Source organism: Vicugna pacos, chromosome 36 (genome assembly GCF_048564905.1).
Source record: "Vicugna pacos chromosome 36, VicPac4, whole genome shotgun sequence".
Taxonomy (NCBI): Eukaryota; Metazoa; Chordata; class Mammalia; order Artiodactyla; family Camelidae; genus Vicugna; species Vicugna pacos.
In genome coordinates this window covers 336,358-357,538 of record NC_133022.1, presented here as the reverse complement: position 1 = coordinate 357,538, position 21,181 = coordinate 336,358, and the positions used below count along the sequence as shown (strand labels likewise).

Here is a 21,181-nt window from a genome sequence, read left to right as displayed (position 1 = left end):
GGCTCAGCATTAACATACAATTAACTAACTCCACATGCTGAAATCACACAGTTTAATGGCTTGGACGTGTATACGGCCATGAATCGATCACTGCAGTCAAGAGAAGGACCTTTGCCATGGCTCTGAATTTTGCTCATGCCTTTTTGGAATCAGTCCTACCTCAGCACTCATTCTCAAGCAAATACCGGTGTGTTTGTGTCGCTATACATTTGCATGCATTTTTATCATTTTCTGTAAATGGGATCGTGCAGTACGTAACCTCTGTCTGAATTCTTTCCCTCAGCACGATGATTTTGGGCGGCATCAGTATTACTGCATGTATTGATAGTCTGCTCCTTTCTGTTGCTGAGTAGTAAGTAGTCCATTGAATGGGCATACCACAGTCTGTTTATCCATTCACCTGTTGACGGACATTTGGGTTGTTTCCAGTTTTAGGCCATTACAAATAAAGCTGCTGTGAACATTCCTGTACACGTCTTTGTGTGGACATATGTTTTCAGTTCTTCTGGAAAAATACCTATGATTGTGATTGCTGGGTCATACGGTAAGTGTATGTTTAACTTTATAAAAAAAAGATGCCAAATTACTTCTGAAGTGGCCGTACGATTTTATGTTCCACCTGCAAAACTGTGGAGTTCCAGCTATTGTAAATACTTTCCAAAGCATAATATGATCACTGTTTTTAATTGTAGCCACTCCAATGTGTGTATGTGTAGTGGTATCTCATTATGGTTTTAATTTTCCTTTTTAAAAGGTATTTTCAAGTTCCTGTTGGATGTTGATGTTCTTTTGCACAGTGTCTGTTCAAATATCTTCCCCGTTTTTAAGTGGGTTGTTTGTCTTACTGAGTTGTAAGAGTTCTCAGTATAGTATGGACAAAAGTTTTCTCCTGGTATATGTGCCATGAATACATTCTCCTGGGCTGTGGCTGGAATTTTTGTTTTCAAAGCAAAAAGTTGAAGAAATCCAGTTTATTAATTTTTTTCTCTGTGATTCGTGTGTTTTTGTGTTCTAATTAACCTCTCCCCACCCTAAGGTCACAAAGATTTTCAGCTGGGCTTTTTGTTTTGGTATTTTGGGGTTGGGCATTTAAGTCTACGCTGGGTGTTGAGTTGATTTTTCTATTTGATATGAGGTAAGAGTCCGTAATCATTGTTCACAAATGCAGATAGCCTGTCCTGGAAATCCAGCGCCACTTGGTGAAGAATTTTCCTTTCCCATTAAGTTTTCCTTGGTACCTCTGTCAAAAATGTAACTGACTGTATTCATGTGGGGTTAATTCTGCTCTGTTCACCTTTATGTTTATTGTTTCACCGAAGCTTCATTACTGTAGGTTTATAATAATGACTATCCTATTATGTTAAAAATTACTTTGCTTATTCTGTGGCTTTTTAAGTACTATATATATAATTTAGAATTGGCATGTTAGTCTTTCCAAAGAAGCCTACTGTGATGTGAATAGATTGCATTCCCTCGAGAGACAAAATCGTTGAAAACTTGTCATCCGAAACATAACCTTCCAAACAGTGAACATGGTAGTTAGGCCGCAACCTGTATGATTGCAAATCTCAGTTTAGAGAGAAAATTAAAAAAAAAAAAAGTGATGCTTGTCTCTGTGTGAGTCACTTCTGTTAACTTCCTTTCTAGAGTCACCCAGTGTCTTTTGCTTTTTAGTGACCCCCCCAGGCAGTCGGGACATTCTTAGTTCTAGTTTTCAGCTGCCGTCAGTGGGCTGAGTGGGCATGAGAGGGTTTGACCCCTCCAGCAGGACTGCAGCTCCCTGTGGGAGGAATTGTAATTACAGTGGTGAAGGGACAAAGTGCTTTTCAGGTTTTCTGAGTCCATTTTTAGAATTTGTATGTGCAAGGTGTTTGTCTGTTTTCTTTAAATGGTCAGATTTATTCCACAGGTTTATCACCATGTTGTCTTATTTAACCACTAATTTTGTAGAATCTGTAGTAATGTTTCTTCATTGATTACTGATACTGCTCATTTATCTTGACTAATTCTTTTTGGTTTTACAAGCTCTAGCTGGAGGTTTATCAGTTTTATTAGTGGCTTCAAGGAGTCAGCTTTCACTTCATTGATTTTTTTTGTTGGTTTGATTTCTCTTTGATTAATATCTTCTCTTTAACATTTTCTTATTTTTTTTTGCTTTCTCATTGAAACTTAATGTGTTCTACTTTCTTTAGGTTCTTTTTTTTAAATTCTTTTTATTGATTTATAATCATTTTACAATGTTGTGTCAAATTCCAGTGTGGAGCACAATTTTTCAGTTATACATGAACATACATATATTCATTGTCACATTTTTTTTTTCTCTGTGAGACTGGGATTTCAGAATTGTAGAATAGACAAACAAGATTATACTGTGGAGCACAGGGAAATGTATACAAGATCTTACGGTAGCTCACAGAGAAAAAAAAGTTTCTTTAGGTTCTTAAGAGAGCATCACACTGCATTGGTTTTACATCTTTCTCTTTTCTCACATGAGCATGTAAAGCTGTATGTTTCTCCCTAAGATTGTTTTACGTTCATCCCACTAATTTGATTTATTTTTAAGTTTTCAATCAGCACAAAATATTTTCTAGTGTTTTTTTTTTTGTAATTTTTTTGGCCCAGGGCTCACTTACTGGCACTCTTTTTAATTCCCATATAACCGGTCATTTCCAATATGTCTTTATTCTGTTGATTTCCAACTAAATTTGTCTGTTTAGAAAACGCACCATGTATTAACTTTGAGTTGTCCTGAGAAAGGTTCTGAGGCTCAGGAAGAGGCTCGTCCTGAGGAGCGAACGCTCCGTGCGCACTGGGGCCGTGAGCTCGGCCTCGTGCCCGTAGTGGCGGCGGTCGGCCCCGCAGGAGAACCGTGGCTCCGGTTCCCACGTGCGGTGTCGGTCTGTGAGAGCGAGACGCCGGCGCTCCCGGCTGTGACTGTGGGTCAGACGGCTCCGCCTTTACTTCCTAACAAGGCTTTTGAAACGCAGTAATTAAGTGATTAATTAAGCATTTAGGATTGCTGTTTGTTCTGATGACTGGACTCTCCATTGTTATGTGATACACCTCTGTGTTCCTAGTCATAGTCCTTGCGTGGAAGTCTACGTTGTTAGACATTCATGTAAACGCTCCCTCTTTCTTAGATCTCATGTCAGTTGGAGATAACACCCTGTTAACGTTGCTTCTCAGCCACTTGACAGAGTTCTTGACAATGTCTTTTAATGCACAAAGCTTTTTAAATTTTAGTGAAGTCCTATTTATTTTTTTGTTGCCATATCTAAACATTTACTGCCATACCCAAAGTCATGAAGAGTTAGCCCTATGTTTTCTTTTAGGAATTTTTCACTCATATTAAGGTCATAGTTAACATTTGTATATAGTGTGAGTGTCACAGATTTGGAATTAGACGGTGTGTAGCGTTTTCAGATCGACTTCCTTCCCTTAGTAATAAGCGTGGCTTTGTAGTCTGCCTTTCAGCACCGAATTTGGGTCATGTATGTCATTTACTGCTTTCTGCACTGTTCTCTCTTCCCTTTCTGGTTATCAGTTACACGCATTCCACCAATTTATATTGGCCCATGGGTCAAATGCAGCTCCACGCGAACATCGTAGCGCGAGCAGCTCAGTGGCGTTGAGAACCCAGTGCTGTGCAGACACCGCGCTGCCGAGTTCCCAGGTACCTGAATCGTCTCCGGGAGAAGCTCGGTGCCTGTTCAGTGGTTGCTGCCTGCTCTCTCCACCACCAGCCTGCTTTCTGTCCCTGTTCTGGCCCCTTCACGTAAGTGAACAGACACCATACGTGTCGCTTCGGGTGTGGCTCGTTTTCACCCAGCGTGATGTTTTCGCGATTCAGCCCCGTCGGAGCACGTGCCCATATGCCGTTCCTTTTATGGTTGAACGATACTGCGTTGTTCGTTTATACCTAACGTGTTCGCCCGCATCCACTGGTGGGCGTTTGGGTTGTTTATACATTTTGGCTGCTGTAAATGCTGCTTCTGTGAACATTTACAGAGTATCCACTTGAGGCAGTGCCGACCTCATAGGTTCAGTAAGAAGTGTTCCTTCTCTTGTGTGTTCGTAAGAGTTTCAGCAGCATTGGTTCAACTCTCCTTTGACTTCCGGGTAGTGTCACCAGCGCAGCCAGCCCGCCCTGAGAGTTTCCTTATTGGGGGTTTTGAATTACCGACTCAGTCCCTTTGCTTGCTACAGGTTCCTCCAGATTTTCTGTTCCTTCATGCCTGTTTTTGAATTAGTTTTCTGTCCTTTCATCACGGCTTCATCTCAACTGTTTATGTTTTCTGTTTAGCAGACGTCGCTGATTTTGTAGCTGCAAACTGGTTCCCCGTTTGTTGCTTGACTATTGTTACTTTTATTTATTTTTTTTTTGGTTAAGTTTTTAATTTTAATTTTAGAGATTTAGAAATATTAGTACGTCTTTTGAGAGAAAGTGTACCGTCGTCACACACCTGCGAGAAACATCGTACCAGGAGAGTTTTAACCGTACACGTTCTCACTTTACACACGTCGCCATTACGGCAGCAAATAAGTCTATCTAATTTTGTTTACCCAGTATTTTTTGTTTTGCATCTGGAACATTATTTCCCAAATAAAATGCTTATTGAAACTTCAGGAACTCCTTAGAACCTAGAATGGAAAATACTTCATCTGAGTGACAGTTCAAATATTTCCCAACTTGAAAAAAAATACTTTAGAAGGAATGATGCGAAATTACACAATATGCTACGACCCGGATCCGGTTGGTGGTGTGTATTGTTTATTAAATCGTGGCGCTAGAGGAAGACGGCCCGTAGTCCCCGGGCTCAGGGGTGCCGTTAGCATCCGCGTGAGTCCTGGGCGGCCTGCGTTTGCGGCAGGACAAGGAGGAACAGGGTAGCCGGGGTGGAGGACCGGCGGCATCGCTTGGGCTCCCTGGCCCCACGCCGCGGGGAAGACTGGAGCTAGGAGAGCCGACCTCCTGGCCCAGCATCCCGCGGTTACTCGGGGACGGGGATGTGTGTGACCTTGGCTTCTTTCTCACGATGCACGATATCCTTTTGTTGAGATGATCACGCTGAGGGAAGTTAGGCTGAGGAAGTTTTCCAGAGCCACACATTTCGGCCCGGGGCAGAAGTAGGAACTGAAATCAGAGGACCGTTAGAAGTACCCCGCAGGCCTCCCCACGGGCGAGCGGTCTCGGCACCTCCAAAACGAGGTGGCGAGTGGACCAGCTGCCCGTCACGCTTGGTTCTGCACCTTTAATCGCTTCTGCGCCTTACGGGACGGCCCCGCCAGCCTTCCAGCATCACGTCACGTGATTAGGAAACCTGTGAGAGGTCATGGTCTTGCTTTAAGCTGGGTTAGGGTGAAGAGTCACGTTTGACTTACATGAGGTGTTCAGAGGAGCCAAGCTCGTGGACTGGCGGCTGCCAGGAGTCAGGAGACGGGGACCTGCGGGAAGTTTAGCGGGGACAGATTTGCAGTTTTTCCCGGGTGAGAAAGTTCTGGAGATCCGTTGTACAGCGATTCGACTGTATTTAACACCACTGAAGATGGTGAATTTTATGTGTATTTTACCACAATTGAAAAAAAAAAATCTCTGAAAGCGTGTCCTCCGTGCAGAGCTGATCTGCGTGGGCCTGGGACCCCGCTCCTTACTGACTCCTCTTTCCTCCGCAGTGATCTGCAGCCCTGGATCTTACAACCCCCGGGACGGCACGCACTGCCTGCAGTGCAACGGCAGCCTGGTGTTTGGAGCGAAAGCGTGCTTGTAGGCCACTATTCTGAGCTCTTCCGTGATTTGTCACACACAAAAGTGTATTTTTGAAATATTAAAATGTCATAAATTACTATTATGCCAACATTAAATGTATCAGATTTTACCAAAAAACGGTGTGTCCTCGTTTTAATTGAAACACTGTACGTCCAAATGCTTTATGAACCGAAAATCCAATAGTCTTTGTTCACTGCTGCCAGACCTGCATATGACTCCCAACATATTTCCTGGATAACGGATTTAAAAATGGTTTTAAAATGTAATGTATTGAGTTAGCCCAAAAGATTTTTCATGATTTTTCAAAACTAGCCCCTTCCATCATTACTACGTTTTGACTAATCTCAGGCCACTGTTTTCTTCCACAGTCATTTTAATGTGTCCGTTTCATTCCTTTGCTTTAATTTTTGGGGATTTTGTACCTTCCAGTTGACCTTTCTTGGTTCAAAGTCACTTTTTAAAAAGCCTGCAGGTCTAATTATTATTGCACTTTTTGGCCACTTTTAAGTGGTTCATCCCAACCACACCACGGGCTTTTAATACAGTTCAGTGTGACTGTCTTAAACTTTCCGGGTTAAAGTCCCTTAACTTATGTTTTGGACATTTTAGAATGGAGTAGTCATTGTATGGGCATCAGGTCGCATGTATGTGAACCTCCACCAGGTGGAGAGGAAGAGAAACTGAGCAGTTCCTCTCCCGGACAGCACGTCTAGGAACGAGAGCCAGACCGTCCGTCATCACAATTGTCACACACAGCATGGTCACCTCCTTCCCCGTCGGTGTCATGTTGCAGAAACCACTGCGGCCACCACCCGGTCTTAACCTCACTTACCCTGCGATGTTGTGTCTCAAGGTGAAAACTTACCAGGCATTTAAATACTTAAATGCCCGGAAAATAACATGAGAAAACTGCAAAATCAGTAGCTTCTCACTTTCCTAATTACTGCTTTAATTGTGTTTGTTTCCACCTCACACTCCATCGGAACGTTCCCCGTTTTTCTCTTCCCTGTTTCCTTTCTTAAGACACGCACGCTTGTAAATGGCACATACGCGAAGGTCGGATCGAGGCACGAGGGTGCGACACACTGGGCAGGAAAAATGCTTGCTTGTTTCTAGACTCCATGGGGCATTTAAAAATGGCCAATTAATAGTTTGCTCAGCCTGTGGACAGCGTCACCCTGGGACTCTCACAGCTCCAGAGGGAACAGAGGTGACACCTCTGTGTCAGCCCTGCTGATGTCTGTTCAACAGTCCCTTTTGGACGTTTGTAATGTCCAATCGTGACTTAACTGTTTCCATATATTTTAAAGAGGTTTTCCAAGAACCTCCTTTCCACTATCAAGTCACACATTTGCCACTTGACTGTTGGGGTGGGTTATGGTTCCTCTAGCGTATGTTTTCCGGAACTAGGAAAAACCTGTAAGGTCTCCATCTGTAAAAGGTGCAGCCTCCTCAGATTTTCCAAATGTCTCGATTGTGGAAGGATGAAATGCAATACTTACTTCCCTCTGTACTCCGGAAGCTGGGATCACTTTTTTCCTATTGTTCAAAAGCGCAGGGGAATTTAACCTCCGGTGCATTTTTCTGAGGCGTGAACAGGATCGGCCGTCTGGCTCACGAGCCCGGGACAGCAGCGGCCGCCACGGTGGTGGTGGTGGTGACCGTTACTGGAGGTCGGAGTCCCATCGAGGCCGGAGAGTGACCTGGGAGGAGAGTGGACCGATAACAGGGGAGCGGTCCGAGGAAGTTAAAGGTTTTTAGCTTCTGAAGACAGACCGGGCACAAGACCCCACACGTTTCAGAACAAGGTAAGATTTGGAAGCCCAGCCACCGAGAACAGCTTACCGAAATTTAAGCAGAGGATGAACCAGGAGAAGAAAGAGAAGGATTGCTTACTTTTTTTCTTGGTTCCCATAGTGAAATGCGCTTTGCTCTTTGTCACTTAAATCTCATTTAATTTAGTTGGTTGTGTATCTGCCTTCCACACTCAGTTACACCAAGGTCTTCCTCCTTTCCTGGCCCTCCTCATAGCACATACTTATTACGTGCTTAATAATTTTAAAAATTAATTACTAGACTGCTAAGGTCCTGTATGTATAAATGCTTTAACAACTAAGGTGAAAGTTGCTTCTATTAACAGACAGGTTGTGCAATGCTGAAAGTTGTTTTAAGCAATGACAATAGGATATAAACCAACTCCTAACTGAGATGATTGTTTCAAGTCTTGTATCATTTTTGTTTACATCAAAAATAGTATCTTACATTTATACAATGCCTTAATTTTAACCAAGCATTTTTTAGAAAAAGTTATACCATCTGATGTTTACATTGACCTGTGACGTTAGAGCACATATGATTCCCGTGGTGTATTTTATTAAGATTTTTTTTTCTCGTTATAAACGTGTAACGTGTTGTCACCTGGCAGTATGGAAAAAGAGTTCCACTAATTTCACTTGAAGGAAACGGTCCTAAAAAAAGTAAACTGGAAGTCAGGTGAAATATTGTGTCCGTTGGTCCTAACTACATTATAGACAATGAAAATGGAATTAACGTTACTTATCTACAGCAGTGAAAGGGTTGAATAAATCAGGCAGTTTCTGCAAGGTCGAATGTTAGTGGAGTGCTGTTCAGACTTTTAAAACAACCCAACCAAGATGCCAACGATGGTTGTCTGATGTAATAGGGCCATGTGTGAGGCTTCTGATAACCCTCTGTCTTCCAGATTTTCTGCAGTGAGATGAATTACTTTTCAAAACCTTGGAGGCAGTAAACATACTTAGAAAAATTGAAGTAATAGCCCGGGGTAGAGGGGGGACCTTTCCACTTAGGCAGCCACCTCCTGCTTTGAAATCAGTTTTTTAACACTGCGCATCAGGTGTCAGCTCACTTCTCCTCGCCCTCCCGGCGCAGCCCCGGGGGTGTTCCCTCGGGGGCCCCGTCCTCCCCAGCCAGCAGCACGAGGCTGCGCCCCGGGACCACCGCACAGAGTGGAGGCACGGGGGTAACGCCGCCGCGTTTGCCCTCATGCCTGAGCCCCAGGCTGCTCTGGTTCCCTACCACGGGGACTTCATAATTCAGTTGCTGCTGTCTATCAAGAGGTAGCGGGCTTTTTATGTTAAATTATAAATGACAACACCGATGCAAGTGGATGACTTGAATGCAGGTGACAGGGTTGCCTGTTTTTACTGACCCCGGGGCCTCTCTGGGGATCCTGGCCCGAGAGCCCCGTGGGCCTAACCCCCCCGGACATACAGGCGGCGCTCAGTAAATGTCCGTCCGGGGGTCTCCGTGACTGACAGGTCAGCACGTGGTCCTCTGGAGGAAGGTCCGATGCAGGTGGTTCTGTCCGCCCCAGCCCTGACGAGGGCCCATCGCAGGGCTGGGAGCGCACAGACCTGGCCTCCGTTCCGTCGCTGAGACCTGGGCGCGTGTCTGCCATGTGCTCCCTCCTCGGTGACACAGCACAGGTGACAGCAGGGAGACCAGAGGAGAGAATCCGCGATGTCCAGCGTCGTCCTTGTCACATAACTGGCACACGGCGAACGGCAGCTTCCTTCGTTTAGTTGCAGGGAGATGGGTCATAGCATGTGGTCGTGTCCTGTAAATTTCAGGGCAAGGCCCACACCTGAACAAAGACCCACAAAACACTGTTGATGCCTGAACGTGGGTTTCCCACGAGAGCCGGCTACAGCTCGCTTAGGAGTAAAAGCACACGGCGGTCACGACGTTTTTGCGAGCGGCGCCCCTCTGTCTCAGAACTGCGACATGACCACAGTTGAGTCGGGGGGGAGTTTGTGGCCGTCTGTTCCCTCTCTTAGCCTAGAGGAGCATTTTGAAATTTCCTGGCTGATTTCTGCCCTAACAGCGAGTGGTTAAGAAACCGGGTGCCGGGCTCTGTTGTGAAGCACAGCCTGGTTCTCAAGTCAAGCCCACGGCTCGCTAGACTGAAATTTGAGCCACTTTCTAAACTCCCTGCTCGTACATTTAGTTTTCTGCAAAAAAAAAGGGGGGGGGGATAATGTTAACCTGGGGAAACTGCATAATTCTTGGCTTGCAACATACCTTCATGGATTGGCTGATAGTGGATTGCTTGAAGCTAAGAATAAATTCCTTTGTTATACATAAGACACTAATAATTTCCTAGAAAGACCTTACTTAGTGCACACTTTTCACTGTTTATCATTTTGTAAGAAATCTGTGCTTACAGAGGGAATAATCTCTTAAATCAAATAGAAACAAAAATAGAATTGCATCCATGTGATGGTATAAAAATACATTAAAGAAAGAAAGTGGGAAGTAAGTATTGCCACAAAGTATATTTAAAAACAGTTCTGCCTGAAACTAATTCCAGGAACTGTTTAAAATTAATTAATTGAATATTATTTAATTATTAATCATTGAGTATTATTAAATATTGAATATTAATCACTGAATATTATTAAATTAATCATGGAATATTAATCATTGAATATTATTAAATATCAAGGAAAACTGAGAAATGAATGAATGGAATGAAAATGGAATTCAAGACTCAAGATGTCAATATTGACAGTCATTTTCATTCATCAGGCTGTGTCAGCAGTCTGCTACAATGGCTCAGGTAATATGATTTGATATTTTAAAATAATTTTGGGTAATTCTGTGTCTGTGTAATGTGGAAGCCACAGGCTCTGTGTACGTCCCTGAACGTAACGGGGGGGGAGGTAAGCTGTACACATCTCTTAGGCCACGAGACGCCCACGTGCCAGGCACTTAGAGCACGTTACCATTTAAGTTTTCTAAGTGTTATTGGAACTTGGGGCGAGCGTTCCCAGCCAACATGAGTATCCAGGGTCACCTAATGTTCAGTGGGGTTTATTCCTTTAAAAATTAGGCTTTGGGACTTAATTTCTGCCCCTGTTTTGTGTGTTAGGTTAAAACAGTAGGTGCCAAACTGAGACCGAAATTTGACACCGTGGTGAAGTAACAGACAGCCATCACTTTTTAACGCTTTTCCTACAGGCTGTGGAAACTCGTAGTTTTTGTTTGTTTGTTTTTGCACAGATGTCTCATCACTGAGGTGTTTGCTTATGTCATGCCAAAATATTAAAATATGTAGGAGCACTCAAAAGCGTGAAGGAAAGTCTAAGACGAGAGATTTATAGCCCCAAAGTTGCAAACAGGCAGTTAACACCGAGACCGTGAACTTGACTTTCCACTAGGAAGGCCCAGTGTGTCCTCAGCATAAGACGTCACGTTCAGCCTCAGAAAGTTTACACCAAAAGCCGTTTCCTTCCTGACTTGCATCGGAAGTGGCCAGTGACCGTTCACCCAGGGACTTAAACCTGGGCATCTGAGGTCTGCAAGTCGGCTGAGCAGCCAGGGGACGACAGGGAGGTGCAATCCGGGAGTGTGAGCTGCTCTGCTGGCCCGCACGAGGGCGGCGAGGGACAGAATCCATACACTGAGCACGCCTCAGTGGGCCAGCCACGTGAAGATGCTGGGTGACATTCTGGGGACCAAATGCCCCATAGCCTGAATTACTGACAGTTCGGAGTAAAAATACAGTAAAAATAAAATGAACTATAATGCAAAGCATGATATGATTTCTGAATAATGCTAAAATAAGATCCCGAGTGAAGACCATGGTGGGGCACTAAGTGACAACCCAGCCAGGACCCCAAGTAACGGCACGTGAGTGTGAGACCAAGAGACGGCGCAGCTCTCCGTGTGGGGAAGGGGCCAGGGGCTCTGGCAGCAGAAGCCGTGCGCAGAGCAGGGTCCGGGGCACCCAGGCCTGAGGTCCTGCGATGCCAGCCAGCACGCCCGGGCCAGGGCGGGGACCGCGCCCCAGGGCTCCACCTGGGAGAACTCCCCACGCGAACTGAGTCTGCGTTTAGCACTAAAGCAGTAGCCTGGGGAGGCTGGCGTGGAGGGAGCAGGAGGAAGCAGGTCTCCCGTGGAACATCGAGGAGGGGCGGCTGGAATGTCAAATCTGTGCCCCATCGGCACACATGCGTTCCAGAATAAGCGACCGCTCTCACAACCCGATTCTGCCCCAAAATGACTGCGCCAGTCGCCCAGCGATGCCTGTAGTGGAGAAAAAGCAAGCGGGCGGGTCCAGCAAGAATATTAACATTGCGAATAGTTTTGGCCAAAGAAGCCATACATGGGCTGTTGTTACCAACAGGGCCGCTGGTCACCTTTCCTGATGGCATGGCACTGGAGAGCCCTTCTGACTTTAAAAGTTATTGGAAAGCAGGCTTGCTCTCTTGCCTATTGAAGAGTAAATTGTTAATATTAAATTTGGAGTAAAAATAGAGCAAAAGTAAAATGAACTATAATACAAAGCATGGTATGATTTCTAAAGGATGCTAAAATAAGATCCCGAGCGAAGACCATGGCGGGGCATAGAGTGACAACCCAGCCAGGCTTGTGTCTCTATTTTTGTTCTCTACATACTATTATTCCCCCTTGGGTGATGAAATGACTTCTTAAAACAGGCAATTATTTTGCCTGTAGTCTCTGCTCATCTTATGAAGCCCTTCCCACCGCCCCTGCTGCCTTCTGGCTCAGCTCCCATCCCGGTGACCATAACTTCCTACTTGTGTTGGACCAGCGGCCAGAAACACACAGACACCTGCATCCACGGCCCGCGGTGTGGGAGCTCTGAACGAGCAGGAAGCCTGAGTGTGTCCGTTACCTCTGCACCTGCGTCTCCCAAATGACCGAGGATGGAGCTGATAACAGCACAGATCATAAGAAGGACGTATTGTATCGGTGTGACTTTGCCTGGGTCTTTGAAGGAAAAGACACCACTGGTCTCTCTGTGATGGAGCAGAACCTGGACCGGCTTTCAGCAAAAATTGGTTCCGTTATCTGACGATCTGTCACTGGGCACTTCCTCCCAAGACCTGGAGGAGACCCAGCAACCACAGATCACCTCGCGGGCCAGACTCGGGGATCGGAGCTGGAAGAGACACGCGGGGACACAGGGAGGACAGCCCAGGCTTTTTAATCTGTATCTATAGAAAACATTTATATAAGCTCTCTAATCGAGGGTTATAGAAATACACTTCATATAGAATAGTGGACTGCAGTGTCCTCGCTGTGAAAATAGCACATTTTATTGAGAGAGGGCTCCGATGGCCCCAAGTTCTTGTGGATGTCTTGAAATAGATCCACGTCCTTCTCTTGCAGTCACAGTTACCGAGAAGAGCACAGTGCCAGCCGGTGTCCATCATGCCTCGGCCAGAGTCTCCCCTCCCCGGCGAATGCTTCCCAGAGCCGCCCAGGATGCAGACACCAGCACGGTCTCCCGGGAGACGCCTTCGCGGCCCCGGGTCTACATCTGCCTGCATTCGTGCCTGGTGCACATGGCCTGCCGCTCGATCCTCCACGTGCCCTCCTCGTAGGTGCAGTGGCAGACGGTGCACTCGTCCGTCTTCACCTCCCTGCCGGCTGGGATGACAGCCGTCTCTGCGAAGCAGTTGGGGCCTGGGGACAAGAGAGACACGCGGTCAGGGCGGGCGTGAACCCGCGACGTCGTCAGCTCTACGTTATGTCGAGTTCACTCTCTTGTACGAAGGACAGTGAAGAGGTTACAAGTGACACACACAATTTTTATAAAGTCAACACTCTGGATTTTCTCTAACAGATTATTTACCCACACCTCTTAGAGCACGTTTCCTAGGTCAGCACACAGAACGATCACCGGGACAGCCCTGAAAGCCCGCTTGCGGGTCCCACCCCAGCACCTGGGACTCACAGGCTTGGGGGGACGGGGTACGGGGGCAGGGAATCGGCTTTGCTAACAGGCTCGCAGGTGGCACTGACGCCGCCCATCTGGGGCCACACTTCCAGAAGCAGCGTCTCAGCCTGTCCCGGGGCTGTGTCTTCGGCAAGTCCCCTGCGAGAACTGAGGGGCCCCTGCAGTTCTCAGTCAAGGTCACCTGTGAGCCCGTCAACCCACAGAGGTGCCACGTCTGCATTTTACATACAGTCAAGGACCCGGAGAGATGGGTGTCATGAAGATTTCCAGTGTGCGTTGAGACAGATGGTTTTCACGTTCTGTTTCGTGCACCTGACGTGGAGGTGAACGGCTGCCCCCGAGCCACGCACTCCCCGAAAATGGAGACCTCGGTAATGACCACAGCCTAAACCACCCTCCCAGCTTTGAACTTGAACCGGGTGCTCACCTCCTGCCCCCGCTTCCTCGGCACCAGTGCCTTTGATAATGTGCTCACCCCCAAAGCACGTCTGATCAGACCACCCCAGCCATGATAGAGACAAAAAATGTTCATCCAGAAGATCTTAAAACATCGGTCAAACCAGCAATTGCAAAGGGAGTGCAGGGAGAACCCACGTGCCCTTCACAAAGCTTTCCCCGAGGGACGTAATTCTAGCCCGCGTCCAGGCCCGGAACTGACCGGTGTAATTGGTGTGCACATGATCGCGTCTTTTTTCCGTCTGCGTGGTTTTGTGTCAATGCCACTGGGACCAAGATACAGACCGTCCACCACCACGGGGACCGCCCTTCTGCAGCCACGTCTCACACCCGCCCCACCCCGGCACCCACGCCCTGGAGTCACCGTGCTTTTCCCATCTGTAGTTTTGTCGTTAAACAGTGTCACATAAGTGGCGTCACACGGTAAGTCAGCTTTCGAGGTGGGCTTTTTAAACGCAGCACAGCGCCCTCGAGACCCAGCCAAGCATCCGCTCGTGTCTCTTTACAGAGACGGCGTCTGTTCCCGTGGACTGGACGGGCTGCACTTTAAACGTTCACCTGCGGATGGATACTTTGCATTTCCCGCAGTTTCTTGGCCGTCGAGAATAAGGCTGCTAGAAACACGTGCATGTTTCCCGTGAACGCAGCCTTCATTCCTCTGAGATGAAGACCGAGGAGTGTAATTCTGGCGGTCTCATCAGAAACCGCCAGGCTGTTTTCCAAAGTCACGGTAAGCGTTACACCCTGACTCGCAGTCCAGTTTATCCGCATCCTCGCCAGCATCTGGTGTCCTGAGGTTTTCCGTTTTAGCCGCTCTGACAGGTGTGCGACGAGATCGCAGTGTGGTTTTAACGCGTGTTCCCCTCGTGGCTGGTGACGTTGACACTTGCTCACGTTTTATGTGACATTGGCACGCCCGCGTTGGTGGAAAGACGCTTCCTGTATTTCTGAATGCAGTTGTTTGGTTTTTACTGTTGAATTCTGCAGGCGCTTTTATAGGCTGCTCAATGCCAGTCCTTTCTCGGGTGTGTGGTTTGCAAGTAGGTGTCACTAGTTTGCAGTCTGCCTTCTCACCATCTTAACAGGATCTGTCTCAGATCAAAAGGTTTTAATTTTAACGAGGCCAACGGTGTCAATTTTCTCCCATGCTTTCGGTGTCCTGAGAACTCTTCTGTAAGCCCCATAACCTGAAGATTTTCTCTTACGTTATTTTCTAAACATTTAATAGTTTCACGGTTTACATTTAAATCCGTGACCCATTTTGAGATACGTTTTGCATAAAGCGTGAAGTTTAGTTCAGGAAAAAAAAAACATTTTTTTTCTTTTTTTCTTTTTTTTTTTTTTGCCCTTGGCTGTCCAATTCTTCCGGAGGCATTTGTTGAAAAGACCATCCTATCACGGGGTGGCTTTGTCACCTTTGTCAAAAATAAGTCATGGCTCTATTTCTGAGTTCTGCTCTGTTTGTCTGTCAATACTATACTCTTGTCAGTACTATAATCTCGATTGGGGGTAGAATGGTCTTTATTCTTTTCAAAAATTACTTTAGCATTGCACTCCCTTTGCCTTTCCAGGTACAATCCAGTATCTCCAGAAATACTGCTGGTATTTTGATAAGAATTTCATGAAAAACTGATATATTTGCTGTATTAATTCATCCAACCCATGACTATGGTATTTGCGCCCCCATTTATTTGTTTTCCTTGATTTTTCTCCGTCAGAGTATTGCAGGAGGAGGGTGCAGCTCAGTGGTAGAGCACGTGCTTAGCAGGCGTGAGGTCCTGGGTTCCGTCCCCAGTCCCTCCATGAAGAAATTAATAAATAAACCTAACCTACCCCCCCAAATTTTAAAAATTAAAAAAAATTTAAATTAAAAGATTTTAAAATTAAAAGAAATAAATTTACCAAGAAACAGATTATATTACAAAGTTAATAGTCATCAAAACCTAACAATGACACAGAGACCAGCAGAATGAACTGAAGGGCTGTGGAAATAAAGCACATGTGTAGATCAACTGATCTCCCACAGAGGCACGAGAACACACAGTGAGGAAAAAAACTGGTGCTGGGAAAGCTGGTGTTAGGCACGCAGATGGGCCATACGCGGAAGCCAACACAAAGTGGAGTGAAGACTTGAAACGTAAGACCTGAAACCGTAAAACTCTTAGAAGAAAACTTGGAGGGGGTCGGAAGCTCCTTGACGGTGGTCTTGACAATGATTTCTTGGAAAGCGCAGGAAAAAAAAAAAGAATAAACCAATGAGACTAGAAAGGGGTGCAACCAGCAAAATGAAAAGCGAACACGCAGAAGGGGAGACAGCGTGGCAAACCATACTTCCCACAGGGGGCTAATACCCAAAATGCACAAGAAGCGTATACAGCTCAGTGGCTAAAACAAAGAAAGAACCCAGCGGGGGAAAAAAATGGCAGAGAACCTGGGTAGACATTTTTCTAAAAATGGGCTACAGATGGCCAAGAAGGACGCAACAAGACGCTCAGCATGGCTCATCACCAGAGAAATAAATGCTCGTAAAACCCACCAGGCAATGTCAGGCGGGATTAAACTACTCTTAAAAAAAAAAAGTTAACAAGTGTTGACAAAGATGTGGGGAAAAGGGACCCCGTGTGCACTGTTGATGGGAGTGTAAATTGGTACAACTATTAGGGAAGACGGTATGGAGGCTCCTCAAAGATGTTCAAATGATACCGCCGTATCATCCAGTAATTCCACTTCCCACATCCGGGTGCAGATCTAGGGGAAGCAAAAATGCACCGTCTCAAAGAGACGCCTGCCCTCCCAGGTTCGCCGTAGCATTGCCCACAACAGCCAAGGGAAGCATCACCCTGAATGGCCGTGAAGGATTAACAGGTAAAGGAAAGGCAGTATTTGCAGAGCCGGAGCCTTAATATAAAAGGAAACCCTGCCGCTAGCAACAGCACGGAAGCAACTGGGCGACATCGGGCCGAGTCAAATCAGCCAGACGCATAGAGACAGACGCTGCAGGATCGCACGCGTGACTTCTCCAAAAGCAGAACCACAGAAGGAAGGAGCAGATCTGTGGTTACCCGGGCCCGGGGAGGAGGAGGAAGCGGGGAGACGCCGGTCAGAGGGCACAAACCCTCCTTTATAAGATAAAGTCTGGAGACCGAGCGTGCAGCGTGGCAGCTGTGGTTAATAATAATGTGTTGCATCTTGAAATTTCCAGAGAGAGGAGATCTCACGTGTCCTCACAAAAAAACAAAACAAGGTGCCTGCGTGAGGTGATGGGTGGCCTTTGAGGGAATGGAAGGAGACGATAAAACAGCTTCAAACAGTCTGAAGACATTGAGAACGGAGAAGGAAGCCTCGCCTAAGGGATGCAGGATGCTCGCCCCCGTAACAGTGGAGCACACAGCTTTTAACACACTCGCCGAACTCGCCCAGGTTCAGATCAGAGCCGGCGGGAAGGTGGGGACTACTGCCTGCTTCAGAATAATACTTACAAAGTCTTCCATAAAAGCAGCTGATGCCCGAAAGTTCGGACCAGGCCTGAGGCCCGTAGCCCCAGTCCACGGCTCCCCGTGTCCTCCGTCGCCGACGGAGAAATCAGAACAGCGACACGCCACAATGTGTCCCTCCACGAGCCTGGGCCCAGGTCCGGGGACGGTGCTAACCGAGGAAGGCGAGGACAGACGGATGGACGACTAACCGGATGACACGCCCCAGGAAAGCGCTGTGTCCTTCCGGCCTGTCTTCCCCTGTGACTCTCACGCCACCGTGACGGATGCTGGCGGCTGCATCTTCCCTCCCAGTCCCGTCTGGCGTCACCTCTGATTCTGGAAGAGACTTGCATCCAAATAGAAGGTTCTGCAGCTCAGGGGTGTCTTAAGGAATGGCTGTGGTTAGGTGCGTGTGAACCCCCCAAAGCTGTCAGAAGGATTGGGCAAACCCGCCGTCGGAGGACCACGTCCCCAGCACCGCGCTGATGCATTCAGACGTCGGGTTTTAAGCTGACTTGGCAGGTGGCGTCCCGTACCTTAGACAGGAAGGCTGCGCACAGAGAGGAGCTCTACAAGTGTAATTAAGGAATCGTCTTCCCGCTAATTAAGCCATATTTATGCATAGCAAATAAAGCCGCGTTGACAGGTAACAGCTGAAGACAGATACACACTGTCAGGAGACAGGGAGGAGGAAGGGGGGTCTGGAAATAGGATGAAGTGTCAAGGCTTCCGAAAAGGAAATTCTCCCCCCAACCCCGCCCCGGAGCTGCCTCATACAACTTTCCCCAAATAAGAATTTAATTGAAGCACTAAATTAAATCTGAATTATGTAAAAAGCACATCCCTGAACACACCTGGAGAATGGCCTTCTACTGAGGTATGAGCTGGTGGTCTTAAAAGAGCTTGTCTGTACATTTAGTCATTTTTAGAAATGCATGAGGCAGGTGCTGTGTCCCCACTTTACAGATCTGGAAACTGAGGCTCACAGAGACTCAGGGACTTGGCAAGGCCTGGCAACCACAAAGCGGCCAGCAGAAAAACCGAAACCTGGCCTCCTCCCTGAACGGCGTATGCGTTTCCCACGGAACCAACCAGAACTGCTCCCCATGTGGGAAACTCCCCTGCATTTTCCAATGTTCTTGGACGATACATTTTAGTCTCCTTCCATACGGACTCAACTCACTCCGCCTCTGTCTCTTAGGGTCCTTATCAAAATCAAATGTTTACAAGCCTCATACAGCCTCCCACGTAAGTCACAGCCCTCGCAGTGGGTTATTTCCTTCAGATAACCTTCCAGGAGCAGAATCCCCGGGTCCCACACGCTGAGCATTTTCAGCACTTAATCTGCACTGTCAGGGGGTGGGGGGGCTCCAGAATTACCCTGTGACGTCACTGTCACAGTGCACACGGGGACAAATTTCCAACTTGTTGGTTCTTTGGGGTCTACTTCATGGCTTTGCATTTTTCGGTATGTTTGATCATTTTTGATGAAAACTCATATTCCGAAGGCGTTTTCTTCTAAGAGAGCCCAGCGTGTTCCCTGGAGCAGTTCCACGGCCTCTTGCCTGGGTTTCTGTTAATTAATCCGTGTTTTGATAGTTTCTTGAATTAAGGAAGATCAGAATGAAAAGAGACAGTGGGGCTAATTTCCTGATCTGTCAGGTGTCTAGATTGACAGGGAAGTTCTCTGTCATCTGCTCACAGTCCCGTCATGGTTGCCTACATCTTACTGAAACCGGGAGCCCACGTCGGTCGGCTTTCTGGACGCACGTGGGGTCTGCGGCCCCAGCTCACCTGTGCAGGTGTGCAAACCTCAACCCTTACGACGTGCCCCATCCTTTATTACCCAGGTGACTGTCACCACCGTCACTTATCATCTTCTTAACTCTTCACTTTTCTGTACAGCAGAACATACAAATCCTACGGCTTGATGACTATTTGCACACGTACATACGTGTGAAGCCACCACCCCCGGACGCTTCTGCAGGCCCCTCACTACTTAAGTCACTGTCCTCTCTTCTCCCACCAGGGATTGCTTTTCCTGTCCTTGAACTTCAAATAAACAGAATCGTAGATTACGTAACTCTTCATTCAGCGGCATGTTTTTGAGATTCGGCCGTGCCTTGCGTATCAGAATCAGTTCATTCCTGTTGACACCTGAGAGGTTCTCTGCTCCATGAACTTGCCATCGCTGGTTAATCCAGTCTCCCCGTGACGGGCACTGAGGCTGTTTCCTGTTTGGGGCTGTCCTGACTAAGGCAGACACGTTCGTTTCTGTAAACGTCTCTCTGTGGACAGCGCGCTGCACATCTTGGGGGGGCGCGTCTAGGAGAAGAAGTGGGCCACGCAGGGCCGTGGGGCTCAGTTTCCCAGGCAAGTCAAGAGACGTCCAGCCCACCTTCCTCCTCCCCATCACTTTCTCTTGGCCGGCTTTCCCATTCCAACCCTTGTGGGAGGAACGGATCGTTTTTTAAGACTTTCTTTTATTATAATTTCTTGGACCAAAAGATAGCAAAATTGGGATTTAAAATTTTGCAAAAGGATCCAGAAAAAAAAAAAAAACGAAGCTATTTTGAAAACTTAGGAGTAACCATGACACAAGGATTGTAGCATCTAATTTTTTAAAATTGAAGTATAATCAGTTTACAATGTTGTGTCAATTTCTGGTGCACAGCACTGTGTTTCAGTCATATGCATACATACATGTATTCCTTTTCATATTCTCAAGATATTGAGTATATATAGTTCCTTGTGCTGTACAGTAGGACCTTGTTATTTATCTGTTTTATATGTAGTAGTGTGTATATGTTAATCACAAACTCCTAATTTATCCCTCCCCACCCCTTTTCCCCTTTGGTAACCATAATTTGTTTTCTATGTCTGCGAATCTGTTTCTGTTCTGTAAATAAGTTCATTTGTGTCCTTTTTGTTAGATTCCACATATAAGTGATGTCATATGGTATTTTTCTTTCTCTTTCTGACTTACTTCACTTAGCATAACCATTTCCAGGTCCATCCATGTTGCTGCAAATGGCATTCTTTCATCCCTTTTCATGGCTGAGTAGTATTCCGTTGTGTAAATCTACGACAGCTTCTTTAGCCAGTCATCTGTCGATGGACATTTAGGTTCCTTCCATGTCTTGGTTACTGTAAACAGTGCTGCCATGAACACTGGGGTCCCCGTATCTAGTACCTAACTTTATAGCACGTGAGTCATGGTTTTGTCCTATCTGTAATTTTTCTAACCTAGCGTAGTCCTTCATTTTTAAAATCTTTCCTCTCTCTGGAATACTCCCCCATCCCCTTCTCCACCTGGACTGGTGAACACACCCTTCAGACCCCTCCGTCCCTCCTCGGGGCCCTGGGTGGAAAGAGCCCTCCCCTTACTGTGTATTTCGTGAATACTTCATTTACAGCAATCATCACATGGAATCACGGCCAATGTCTGTCTCTTCCCCTAAATGTTGTGATGACACACGTTACTCATAATTATGCCAACGAATTGCTGCAGGATTTAAGCACATAGCGGTCTGTGAATATTTATGGGGAAGAAAAAAGTGAATGAAAGAGTAAATGATCCCTCTCTTGCAGGGTTTTGAAAAACTCCTCGTAATTCAGAAAGAGAAACAGCTGATATTTTCCTAAGTTGTAGTTTATATTATGTATGTAATTATATTCTAGAAAACCCGACATAAATTTGAGACAAGAAAACATCTTTCCTTATAACCATCT

At 46.5% G+C, this 21,181-nt stretch overlaps 2 protein-coding genes across 5 annotated transcripts in view; one reads left to right on the top strand and one right to left on the bottom strand.

Annotated features, from left to right (window-relative positions):
- Positions 1-5,884, top strand: part of ZPBP (zona pellucida binding protein) — a 45,451-nt gene extending 39,567 nt beyond the window's left edge. The window contains exon 8 of the mRNA XM_072955481.1: positions 5,674-5,884. Within this exon, the coding sequence (XP_072811582.1) occupies positions 5,674-5,768 (95 nt within the window). The 3' untranslated portion in view covers positions 5,769-5,884. The remainder of the gene's footprint in view (positions 1-5,673) is intronic.
- A 6,966-nt stretch (positions 5,885-12,850) lies between these two features.
- VWC2 (von Willebrand factor C domain containing 2) overlaps positions 12,851-21,181 on the bottom strand; it is a 46,912-nt gene continuing 38,581 nt past the window's right edge. For all 4 annotated transcript variants that reach the window (XM_072955496.1, XM_072955495.1, XM_072955498.1 and 1 more), the window contains exon 4: positions 12,851-13,243. In XM_072955496.1, coding sequence (XP_072811597.1) covers positions 13,092-13,243 — 152 coding nt within the window. In that variant the 3' untranslated portion in view covers positions 12,851-13,091. The remainder of the gene's footprint in view (positions 13,244-21,181) is intronic.